Source organism: Pelobates fuscus, chromosome 3, assembly GCF_036172605.1.
Source record: "Pelobates fuscus isolate aPelFus1 chromosome 3, aPelFus1.pri, whole genome shotgun sequence".
Classification (NCBI taxonomy): domain Eukaryota; kingdom Metazoa; phylum Chordata; class Amphibia; order Anura; family Pelobatidae; genus Pelobates; species Pelobates fuscus.
In genome coordinates, this window is record NC_086319.1 from 364,167,608 (window position 1) to 364,180,160 (window position 12,553).

The following is a 12,553-nucleotide window of genomic DNA, read 5'->3' on the forward strand; positions in this document are numbered from 1 at the left end:
ACTCCAGATGTTGTCGACTATATCTCCCTTGATGCCTTACAAGTGTTATGGCTGCCTGTAAGAGCGTTATGATAGATGTAGTCCACAGCATCTGGAGTATCAAAGGTTGCCTACCCCTGTACTATGCAATTCAGGTTTCAATTCACTACAAGCGTGCATCAGTGATTAGGGAATTAGGGATTCCCAGTCACCTTACACATCACCAGAGTGCTTAACACAAGCATGCCTATCACAGGGTGTTTTGAGAGACACTATTGCAGTTAATATCTCAGCAGTCTATAATACAGCTGGTAATGCCAGCTTAACCAAAGATCCATGGTGGAAGAGGCTTGTTGTGTGGTGCCTCTTTCATCTTTCCTTTTGTCACAGCTTTCGGGATTCCTGGACATTTGCAGCATGGGGTCGATTTGGGAGACAGTCTGCATAAAGCTGATGGCAAGCGCCCGCTGTTTGGGGCTCATTGAAACTGTTGGGATCAGAACTGCCTGTTGGGTAATCACTAAACAGCTGACAGGGTTAATTAACTAAGATTGTTATTTTTGAGTAAAAAAAAAAACTGTGGCTGTTGCCCTTATCCTCCTAAGTTTGTGTCCAGAGTTTTATTGGGGGGCCACGGCTGAAGGGAATTATGGGTCAGCAGTGAAGATTTAGAAGTATGGTGTCTCTTCTCCTTATAACACGCACTCCCTTTTAGTGCTGTTTTTTTCTGTAAATTGAAAGTTCACACACCCTATGTTGTGAGATTTCATGTCTGACGTTAAAACCCTCTTATTTATGAATATCCTATATATCACTACATTCCGCCAAACTGTCAGCTATATCTGTGGCATGGCACAGAATCCCAACATCTGCAGGTGATAATTGTATCACGTTTCCAAGGTTCTTGGAAGGTTTCACACTTAGAGCTCAGCATGAATCCCACAGTAAAAGGTGAGAGTGTGATAGCTTCAGGCCACGATAACTGTCCTTAATGCCGATGGCATTAACCCCTTACAAGACAGCAGAAAATAATAACTGGGATGCAGCGGCGCATCTGATGGAGCATGTGGCCTTCTTCTGACGTTGTGTTTGTGAACACGTTGAAGCTATCTTTAGAATAGGGGAACAGGCTCTAGATGGGCTGCTTGGGAGGGAGAGAAGAATAGGGATTTGAAGGATTCACAGCTAATGGGAATAGATGTGTGTGTGTCTGTTGTTTCTTAAACGTAGGATCACCCAGCTGATCTATGTGAACAGATTGGAATTGCTAAGTGACTTTACTAGCACAGCCAATGGCTTTCATGCTGTAAGCCAGACTCAACAGAAGGGGCTGATTGTGGTGTGAGGTCCTATTTTAGCTGTGACTCCTGTGCTTCTCACCCCCTCCCTACTCGGGAAAGTCTCAGAAGCTGCTGCTGGAGGGGGATTGAGGGGGGAGCTGTCCAAAACTGTAGTGCTGAATCAAAGACCCAGCATAAGAGTAAACGTAACAAGAAGATAAGAACAGATTTTCAAAACCCTGGGATACTTCCATTAATAGACAGTGCTGCAGAAACAACAAGGGGGGTCTGATCCTCTGCTGGAAGAGACTGTATCTAGAAGAAGATCTTATGAAGAGATTTCATGGACAGTAAAGGTGTTGCGTGTATAGTGATGGTAACCAGAGGTTGGTTTCCCTGCGCTTGAACCCTCAGACTACAAAACAAGAGCTGTAAGTGGCACAGGAGCCTCACTCAGCCCAGAAGACCCTGTGAAGTCCAGGATCAAACCCCTGAGTGCCCAGCGATCATGGCCTTTATGGTGAAGACTATGGTGGGAGGTCAGCTGAAGAACCTCACAGGAGGTCTAGGGGTCAGAGAAGAGAAGGGGGAAAGTGAAAAATCTCCTGCTGAAGCACAAGGGATGACTAGGGAAGAGTATGAAGAATACCAGAAGCAGCTTTTGGAAGAGAAGTAAGTGACCTGTAGGCTTGTATTGATTAAAACATGCTTGCTCTATCACCCAACACACCAGGTTATGTAGACCAACCTTCTACATACTGCCTCCTCTATCTACCAAAGCAGACTTTATAGAGAGCTCCCTGCATTCTGCCGATAGAATTGTCAGCATTAGGTGTGAGGACTCTGAAGTTCTATTTCCCTCTGATAATTGTTGGTCACTGTTTGATGTGATGACTGGCAGTGCTTTGTCTTCAAAGTAGGAAATCAATGTAAATATATATATTTGTGTGGATTGAGATGACAGATCAGCAATAGTGAATGGCATAGAAACATATTTTGAATATTTGATGTGCTCTATGTATGTGTACACATGGGTATATAATGAGTTATGTACAATCAATGAAATAATAAACCAGTGAAGACTGTATATCTTGACATACTATGTCAGGCAAACAGCATATACTATCCTATAACGTTCAAATGTGTGAAGACCCTTTATTCAAACTACAACAGCTGAAAACAGAATTTAAACCAATGTATCTCCCTCCAAATGATGTACAGTACCGAGTATGCTTTGTGACACAACCATTAATCATTTACTAAAGTGATTCCTATTATTTTTAGCAGAAACCAAGATAATGTAAATGGCATTAGCTTGACCCTTTCGTTTTTTTTGTTTTTTTTTTTATTAGCTTTGCAACCAAATCTTAAATTATTATTTAAAAAACAAAACAAAAAAAACTAAATTTGACTCCTTTAGTTGTGAAATACTTTTTTTTCTTTGCACTGGGTTCAAACTCTTATCATACAATGCCTAACATACTGGCCACGATTTGTGATTTGAAGATCCTCTTTCACTCCATGAGGGCCGACTAAAATAAAAATGGCATGTTAGATCCAAATATGGGTTCTGGCAAAAGGGTAGGGGTTAAGAACCAGTGCAATGTATACCATCCAAAAAGATATGCAGAGGAATGTCTATATCGAATGGCAAGACTCAAGCCATGATGAAGATTGTTAGGATTAGGGACATATATAGGGACATATACGGGTTACATTTATTGTTTTGTTTTTCCTTCTAAATTTCCATTCTGCAATCGTTATCTATACCTTCTCCCTTCTTGTTTGAATCCAGTTGATCCTGAGCCAACTAGAGAATTGGGAAAAGTAAACTGGTGAAATTCATACCCAAGTTATTTAAATCACTGTTTTAATGATCAGCCATTTTAATTGTATTTTAATACGTTTTATTTTGCCTGCTGTGAAAGATAAATACAGAATAAATATTTTGGTCATTACCTCATCCTACTTCCTGTTTTTCACATGTAGTCTACGTGTTACAAAGACAAACTCTCCTCCTGTTTCCTGTTCCTCAGATAATTCTAAAATATATTAAATACAAAAAAATGTGGATAGAAAGGCAGTCAGTCAGGAAAACCGAGGCCAGGTGCATGCTGGGATATATCATTGTTTTACATACAAAGCAGGAAATGTGTTGGCAAAATATCATAACTGCTAAAATATTTAAACAACGTTAACATGTTCTAGTGAGCATTTCAACATATCACTAAAATTTTTAAATGTGTTCAATTAAAAAACATTTCTCATATATCATCCAAATAAGTCACTAACTGTTTGCATCTGCCTCTAGAACATCTGTCATGACCTACTACTATGATCACAATAAATATTGGTTTTATAGAGGTGTTTGGGTTCAATTTCTCTCCTTGTAGTCTGTTGGCTTTTAGTACAAATATATTGACAGGGGTAGCCTGTATAACGAAATCATACAGCAGTGTTTGTATCAACCAAAGCAATTGTAAGAATGCAGACTGTGTTAACATGGTTGAATATATAAGAATTATATATATGATATAATAATTGTAAATATATCTCAACTCACCTGTTGTGTGTTTGTCTACATTTGATCCTTGTGTCATTACTTCCATTGGAATGTTCATAATTTGTTTTTGTTTTTTGCCATTTGATTTTTGGTTTGCCATAACTATTTTTTATTTTTTTTATATCAATTCTCTGTAATACATTTTGTGATACTTAGAGCAGATCAATCTGACAGAGTTATATACTGCAGTGTAAATTTCCTAAAATTTGAAATGCCCAGGTTAGTTTCCATCCGTTCACAGATTAGTGAATAACCCAGTATGTAATTTGATTTTACATGCACCAGCAGGGAACATAAAATACATTTTGTGATGTTGTTTATAGTACTCCGTTCCTGCATTCCCACTGTACGCCAGGGTTAGATGTAATTAAAAGGCAACACATGATTTGTGACATCTTGTAATGTGTACATTGCAAATATCACAGGTAGGAAGGTGATTAATCAATCCTGCAGAATATGAATGCTGTATATCACAGGGTAACATTCATAAACTGCCCATCAGAATGAAGTGATATCTGCCCTGTCCTGGCAAATACTGCATCTGGCCTGTTATTTAGGCCAGACTCCATTTTGTAACTTAATTAAATTGGCCAAAAATTCACTAAAGCAGCAACTGTGGAGAACTGAGCAAGGAATTACAAATTTGTCTTCTATTCTAGACAGTTCACGGTTTAGTAAATGAGAACATGTCTGTGTAGTTTATTAAGTCCATAAGAGAGGGTTGGCGGCTTTTAGTGAACTGGTTATATTTAGAGTACAGTTATATTATTTGTGAATTTGCTCCGTTGTCGCTGCATCGTCCTGCCGAACATCCGACATGTGACATTCAGGTTGGTCGAAACCCTGGCTTAGAGCAATAGTTTGTAACCCCAGGTTTGGGAGCCAAATTTGGGTTCCCATGCTATTTAAGTTGATCCCTAGTCTATATAGAGCACATCATATTCCTCACTTCCAATGCAGCTGCCCACAATTGCTTGGTAGCAACTGCAGCAGCACTGACAAGCCCTGTACAATGAAGACCCTCTGGCACTGGGAAATAATTGTACAGCGCTGCGGAATATGTTGGCACTTTAAAAGTGCAATAAATAAATAAATATATCTCACCTGTACCATAAATCACTGAGTGAAAAAAAAGTTTAAAGGACCACTATAGTGCCAGGAAAACATACTCGTTCTCCTGGCACTATAGTGCCCTGAGGGTGCCCCCACCCTCAAGGTCCCCCTCCCGCCGGGCTCTGGAGAGAGGAAGGGGTTAAACACTTACCTTTCTCCAGCGCCGGGCGGGGAGCTTTCCTCCTCCTTCCTCGCGACGTCATCGGCTGAATGCGCATGCGCGGCAGGAGCTGCGCGCGCATTCAGCCGGTCGCATAGGAAAGCATTTACAATGCTTTCCTATGGACGCTGGCGTCTTCTCACTGCGAATTTCCCTGTGAGAAGCACGCAAGCGCCTCTAGCGGCTGTCAATGAGACAGCCACTAGAGGCTCTGGAGGCTGGATTAACCTTCAGTATAAACATAGCAGTTTCTCTGAAACTGCTATGTTTATAAAAAAAAAAGGGTTAATCCTAGAGGTACCTGGCACCCAGACCACCTCATTAAGCTGAAGTGGTCTGGGCGCCTAGAGTGGTCCTTTAAGAGTTACCTGGGGGCATAATTATCCATTAGAATTTATTGCTATTAATACCCTGAAACCAGATGTATTATATTTGAAGGGGATGCATGTTTTAAATTATATTTAGGAAAGCTTATGGCCTCCCAGAGTAACCTCTTCCTTACATACCTGTCCCTTGCTCTCTCCTAAAGGGCAGCGCTCTACTCTTTCCTCCAGCTCTGCTTCACTCCACCTTGTTTGATTGCTACCTCCTGTCCTGTTGTGTTTTACGCCCCTCTTCCTATAGACTGTAAGCTCGTTTGAGCCGGGCCCTCTTCAACCTATTGTTCCTGTAAGTTTTTGAAATTATCTCATTTATTGTTAAATCTCCCCCTTTGATAATATATTGATAATATTGTAAAGCGCTATAATATTAAAGATTAATCAATTTACATCATAATCCAGTTGAGTCCTGGCACAGCCAAGGCACGCATTGTAATGGAGGAGACATACAAACACCTCGGTTAAGTATACAAATGTCTGTTCTGAAAAGTGATGCAAACGTGGAATATGGGTGGAGTCACAAATGCAATGTGCATTCATGTTCCATTGGTTTCCATGGTAACTGCCCCATTTTTCGTACTTTAGATCCACTGTTTGAAGCACAATACATTTTATAGACAATCATCGTTGTTTCTATTTCTACTCCTCTCTCCCAGTACAGACTGGCGGTTGCAAAGGGCAGAACTTATAAAACAAGTGCACTATGTTAACAAATACGTGAATTATAGCTAAATTAAAGGCAACATGGGATTTAAGGGATTGACTTCATTAATCTGTGATCTGCTGGCCTTGGGAGAGATGGATAATTAGTGGCTGGGTGTTTATGATAATGTTTGTTCCAATGTACATGAAACCCTTCAGAACTAGTTTTAGGCAAAATTCATGTTAGCAAGTTTGGATTGGCATGCCAGTAGTTGAGATGGCCAACGTTAGTTTGTACTGGGATTTATCAAGGCAAAAAACAGGTACTATACAGGGGGGGAATGTACCAGTCACTGTGGAAACCAATGTTTAGCACATTGCCACAGATTTTGTTTTAGACAAAAATGACTGTCACACAGGAGATCATCAAATAGTTTCCAACATTTTTTTTTTTCAAGTGATAATGATTTTAGCGCAGGTTTTTCAATCTGCAGATACTTTGGGGTTTACTCCATAAAAACCACATTGCAGTGAATGAAAAATTAATTGTAAAATGTAGATAAAAAAAAGTGCTGATTTAGAAAAAAATCTCAAACTCAATCATAGTCACATCTCAGATATTTTAGCCTTCACATGGTTTTTCACTGAGGTTATAATTAAAAGTGAATCCAAAGTGAATTTCAAATTTAAGGTCACAATAGGCACACCAGAAAAATTCTCCAAGTGAGCTATGCTTTCAATTGGGCTACTTTAGGGTGAAATATAAAATTCTCACATTAGTAAATCTTCCTGTCAGTTGTGCAATTCAGTTTTCAATTAATAACAGGCTAGTGTCCATTCAATACATTTTACCACGAAAGAGAAACCTCTCAACTCTGGGAATAAATGTTATAGGATCCAAAGAAATTGGGGTTTACCGGAAAAACCAAAGCAAACAGACAAAACAAACAAACCGTGTTTGGGCGCTGAATAGGTTGTGGGACCTGCCTGCGAAATCTTTGCAGTGTTATTTGATAAAGTGAGAATGTAATGTCTTCAGATAATGTACCTCAAGCCATTATCTCAGCCAGCAATGCTTTCATCTCAGCCTTAAATTGGAAATTCAGTTTGAATTCTTCCTTTTAGTAAATACGGTAACCCTATTTATTCTGTTCGGTTACAGCGCCTCTCTATCTAGCTATTGTATTCCTTATTATTTCATGTAAATTAATTGTCTTCCACAGATCTGAGTTTAAAAACTATTGATGTCATTAAAATGTTTGAATACCAGAAATGTGAACTTTGGGAGAGAGAAAAAGGAGAAAAAAATAATTGTTTTTTTTCTTAAATATTTTCTGAAATATTACACTGCATTAATAAACTGCTTGGAAAATATACTGTGCTGTCTGTGTTCTATCATTAGAATAAAACAGACTGCATTGAATTTAATTAGGGCAGTGACGTGTCAATGCTGTCACTATCACACCATCAGCACCACTAATCTTTTTTTTCCCAGGTATGTGGTTTCGCTTCTCATGGTGACGGTGTCCCCTTTCACTGCCCTTGATAGTTGCTAAATTGGGCAAAATTGATTTTCTCCAAAAATAATGGATTGGTGGCATTTTAGACAGGCATCAATAACAGAGCTAAGCATAGCAAGGTCAGTGGTTCCATGGAGAAGGTGACTTCTATGTGAAAAAAGTATTTTCAAAATACCGCCAAGGTACACCATGTCTCCCAACAATTCCCATTTCGGCAGGACAGTTTTCAGTCCAAATTTTAATTTTGTAGATGATCTTGTGTTGTGAACGGGCACTATAACCATGCAAGGAGTGCTTTAGCAGTGCTCTCAGTCTCTGCACTGTCCTGTTTGCTGGGAGTCGGCCATGCTGGCTGTCAATCAGCCTGACGTTCTTGATGTATGTCCCATGCAGGCTTGCGTACTATGGGCGTCACTAGTGAACTGAGTCTTGTCACTGGTGATGCCCCCCATTGTTCACCCACCCATCTCGATCCCAACAACATACCACTAGGCTACAATATACCACTGAGATACAATATAAATCCAAGATACCAGGTCAAGAAAGATGTATATTTTTATACCTGGGCGCCGCCATTTTGTTCTTCTCTGCCCATGATGTCTGCGGTTTTCACTTCTGTAGGGTTCTTTTGACTGATGAATTGTGGGTAAATTTGCTTAGCAACTGACTTAAATGGAACTTAGCTTAAGACTAGCCTATTGCAAAGCAAATGGCCAAATATCATTCTTCCCATAAGAAAAAGTTGTGTCTGCTATTTACTTTGGATAACTAGAAGACTACAATGAATTGAAGAAAAAAAAGAGGAAACGGGAGAAAAAAAAAATGAATTTAAAAACTGCACCAGCAAAATGACAATGCTACTTTAAAGGGCATTCCATTAACGTACTAAGGATGTTGGAAAATGTCTGGCATTGTGAGATGTCAAACATCGGGTAGTTTAAGGTGGCTTTAAGGTAATAGTGCAAAAGACTGGTTGCCAACTAATTCTGTGACATATACCAGAAACTAGTTTTAAAGGCTTATTTTAGCCTATCCTACACTGAATATTAAGGGTGAAAGCAGGTATCTCTTGCACTAAGCATGTTCATGATAAAACTTTGGAAAATAACATTTTAAAAAAGCATGTGTAAATGTAAGTAAGGTGAATATTGACTAGTAAAAAAGTGGTTAAAGGCATCACTGTCATCCCCCCACCCCGAAACGAATACTTGATAAAGATGTAATCTTTATGAAATACTCATATTGACTGTGTTAACATTTCACTGAAATTCCAACCCAGTCAAAAGATATACTGAGACAAAGTAGGGACTCACTCACGCCTGACACTTCTAGACACTGGGCGGAGCTACTACCGTCTAGAACTGTCAATCTTCCAGCCATCTATCCTCCATAGACTTTAATTCTGTACTCTCGCGCATGCACTGGAGCACCAGGAGCAGAGGAGGACCGGCTGGAAGAAGATGGTGGCGCACGTAAACGACTGGTTCAGGTAAGTTAGACTCATCTTTGCCTGCCCTTGGCCACTGGACCCGCCACCAGTAATGATCTCCTGTTTGTTTGTTTTTTGCAAATTGTACAAAGCCCTCAGACGGTGTCATTGCCGCTTTAAGAAAAAGTTACAAAAGTGTTTCAAATATATTGTTTGGACTTTTGCTTGTGCGTGCTTGAGGGTTTTTGTTGCTGCAAATGTGTGAGTTCTAATTTATTTTATACATACATTTACATTTAGATGAACCGTTTTTATTTAATTTTTTTATTTATTGTAGCAGCGTTCGCTTCTGCCCTATTTTTAGAACCGAACATGTGCCGTTTTATTTTTGCTTCTGCCCTTCATATGAAGGTGTTTGATCATGTGATAGCAGTGTGATTGCAGTTATGGGAAGAAAACAAATGACTGTCAATTGGGCAAACAGGACAAATACCTGCTGGTTCAAGAGGGTTTCGGGACCAATAAATCATAGGAGCGTATAATCTGGCAGCCGCTATTTTAAAAACATCCGGAAAATTATTTTTTCACCTTTGTACAATCAAATGTTGTTATTGTAGAATTATCAGATAGATGTTGCTAAATAGATCTCACAATGTGTAGAAATGAGACTGAAGAAATTAAATTTTGAATATCCCAATGTGTGAAATTAACATTATTTGAGATTTTCTGTAAATTAGCATGGGTGTGCAAATGAGTGTGATTGTGTAATTTAGTGAGAGTGGCAGATTTGATACAGGTATGTGGCTAATTAAAGGGTCCCTCCACTGCCCAATCACTGTTTAGTAGATATACCCCAATGAAAGCAATGTATTTTTCATCGGGGATATATCTAAAAACAGCTTGTAAAAGCTGCAAATCTCTTGTCTGTTGGCTTTGCAAGCCCTCCCATTCTAACCCCGCCCAGACTTTATGTGACTGTCCAATCACAGACTTCCTAATGCAGCTTAATGAGAAATCTTTGCAAAGCTGGTGCTCTGGGCAATTTCTGCCTCTTGAATTGATCCCCATTGAGCTAAACAACTAGGAAGTAACAGGATCGGTTGTCAGATTGACAGCCGGGCGGGACGGGGGTGTAACCAGGTTAATTTATAAAAGTGCCAATTTCTATTGAAATGTGCATATTTTGTAAAATGAAAGAAAAGAGTGCACACTCGTCACACATAAAGTACTTGAGCAAGGCAAAGTGCTTTAGAGTTCAGGAATGTCCCTTTAAGTGTATTAAATTGACAACAAGTATCTGTATATCTATTGTGCTAGTAATAAAGGGCCTAGGATAGCTGAATTACATTACTGGGTCCACCTACCTGCTATGCTTTATCAGAATGAGTACATTTCCATTTTGCTACATGTCAGGTACATCCCGAGGTGTTGGTATTCTTATTATTGCCCTGTTCGAAGGCTCTGATTTTATAAACCTCAGACTGGTGAATACAGTTGACCAAAACACAAATTAAACCTTGACTGCAGACCACTTACATACCCGTTGCCCCCCAATAACGACAAGACACCTGAGTATTGGATAAGGGCAATGGCCACAGCTTTATTATTCCAACATATCAACTCAGCCAGCTTTATCACCACCTGTCGGCTGTTGGGGTGACTACCCAACAGACAGATATACCGGATAATTCCAAGAGTCCGTACAGTCTGTCTTCTGCCATCAGCCCTGGCAGCTGCGACTCCCCAAAGCCTTGTCTTGCATTACTTGCGCTGGCCAGGACCTCCGCCATAGCTGTGACAAAAAGAAAAGAGTAACAACAAACACCGCAAAAAACACAGAACCACATACATAATCATCCTAAAGGGAGGGAAGGGAAAAACCTGTTCCAGACTTCTTTCTAGGAATGGTGAGTACCCTCCCCTTGCACACATACTTATATGGTCCCCCATATTGCCACAATTGTATCCCATCAGTCCACACCCCTTACTGTGTGGCAGCAGTCATGCCTCCCCTTCCTTACAGTCCAGGGGATCCCTTGACTGCAGACCACTTACATACCCGTTGCCCCCCAATAAACTGGATCGCAACCCACTGAGTGGCTACAGTGATACTTTTTACTAGAGTATTAATTCTACCTGTTGCAAATGAGCTTCCGATTGAGACAGAACTTTTTGGCAAACATGGAGATCTTATAGAGGAAGCTTCTCATGTAACTGAAATTGCTGCTGAAATTATGTATTTGTTAAAAAATATTGGATAATTACGCCAAATCCAGAAGAATTTAATGGATAATTTCATACAAATGTTACCAATCATCTAAGTCGGGATTTTCAGCTTAATAACCAGTCCAAAATCGCTTTGTTTCTTTAAGTGCCATTAAGTCCCAGTCAGATCCAGGACAAATGAGATGCACTCGAGTTGAACTTAGCGGAGTGACCTCAATAAATACTCTGGAATTGAACGAGAGAGAACTGAGCTGTTACTGAAGTCACTGGATTTCCAATTGAGCTTGATACGCAAATTGTCCTTGCGCTCAACGTATCCTTTCATTTATTTGAAGGGAACTACATGTTCCAGGAAACCATTCTCCAGATTACACAAGCTGTTGTGTTGACACGTCAGGATGGATTTATACATTCTAAAAGGTCTACGCTCTATTATCTGCATGTTGCAGTGGAATCTTCAGTTGCCTGAATATGATCACATTCAAAAACAGTGGATCCCAAACCAGTTCTCGTGACCTCCAACTGTAGGTTTATTGTATTTTCATTTTCTATTTCAATAGAGATAGTGACAAACCTGGACTGTTACTGGGCTGTGTGGACTGGTTTGGGAAGCAGCGTTCTAGAGACTGGTCTTCCTGTTCATAGCTGATAGGATTAAATATGTGTGGTGTAACAGCAAAAACAATTGGGCTACTCCTTTTAGCCTTCTTTACCTACCTGGTGTTTTGATGTTTTGTTTATTTGTCGCACTATTCTCTAGAAAAATTTAGAGAGTACAGTGCATAGAAATCCCAACCGTTTATTGTATGTAAAAAAAAAACAAAAAAAACCCCTTTTTTATAGAAAATCTATCTGGAATGTGTACTGCTTATAGTATACAATTTAGGTTTACACCAGGGGTAGTCAGCCTGGTCCCTACCGGTTTGGGATTTCAGGTGGGCAGTTGTGGATTCTGCAGAAAATAGCCATGGACTAAGCCTAGCATGGGAGATCCTTTCATCTCCCCTGCTGGCCAATGCAGAGCCAACCTTGCTGTAAGACCTCTCGGGCTGATGAGGAGATCAAAGATCTCCCTCACTGGCACGCTGGGACTTAGTTTTAGCAGAGAGAGGGAAGGGCCTGGGAGGCTCTGTGTTCCTCCAAGTTACCATGGCAACACTCCGATACAGTGCTATGCTCGCAGGAGGTCAGGAGAGTCAGTCTGCAGCCGGAGGAGCTGCAGGCTAAAGTGAACATGCCACCTTGCAGCACACGCTGCCCA

At 40.1% G+C, this 12,553-nt stretch overlaps 1 protein-coding gene across 1 annotated transcript in view; it reads left to right on the top strand.

The window, feature by feature from the left end:
* Positions 1-1,196: 1,196 nt before the first annotated feature.
* The window catches only part of CPLX3 (complexin 3), a 28,439-nt gene continuing 17,082 nt past the window's right edge, over positions 1,197-12,553 (top strand). The window contains exon 1 of the mRNA XM_063449311.1: positions 1,197-1,931. Within this exon, the coding sequence (XP_063305381.1) occupies positions 1,768-1,931 (164 nt within the window). The 5' untranslated portion in view covers positions 1,197-1,767. The remainder of the gene's footprint in view (positions 1,932-12,553) is intronic.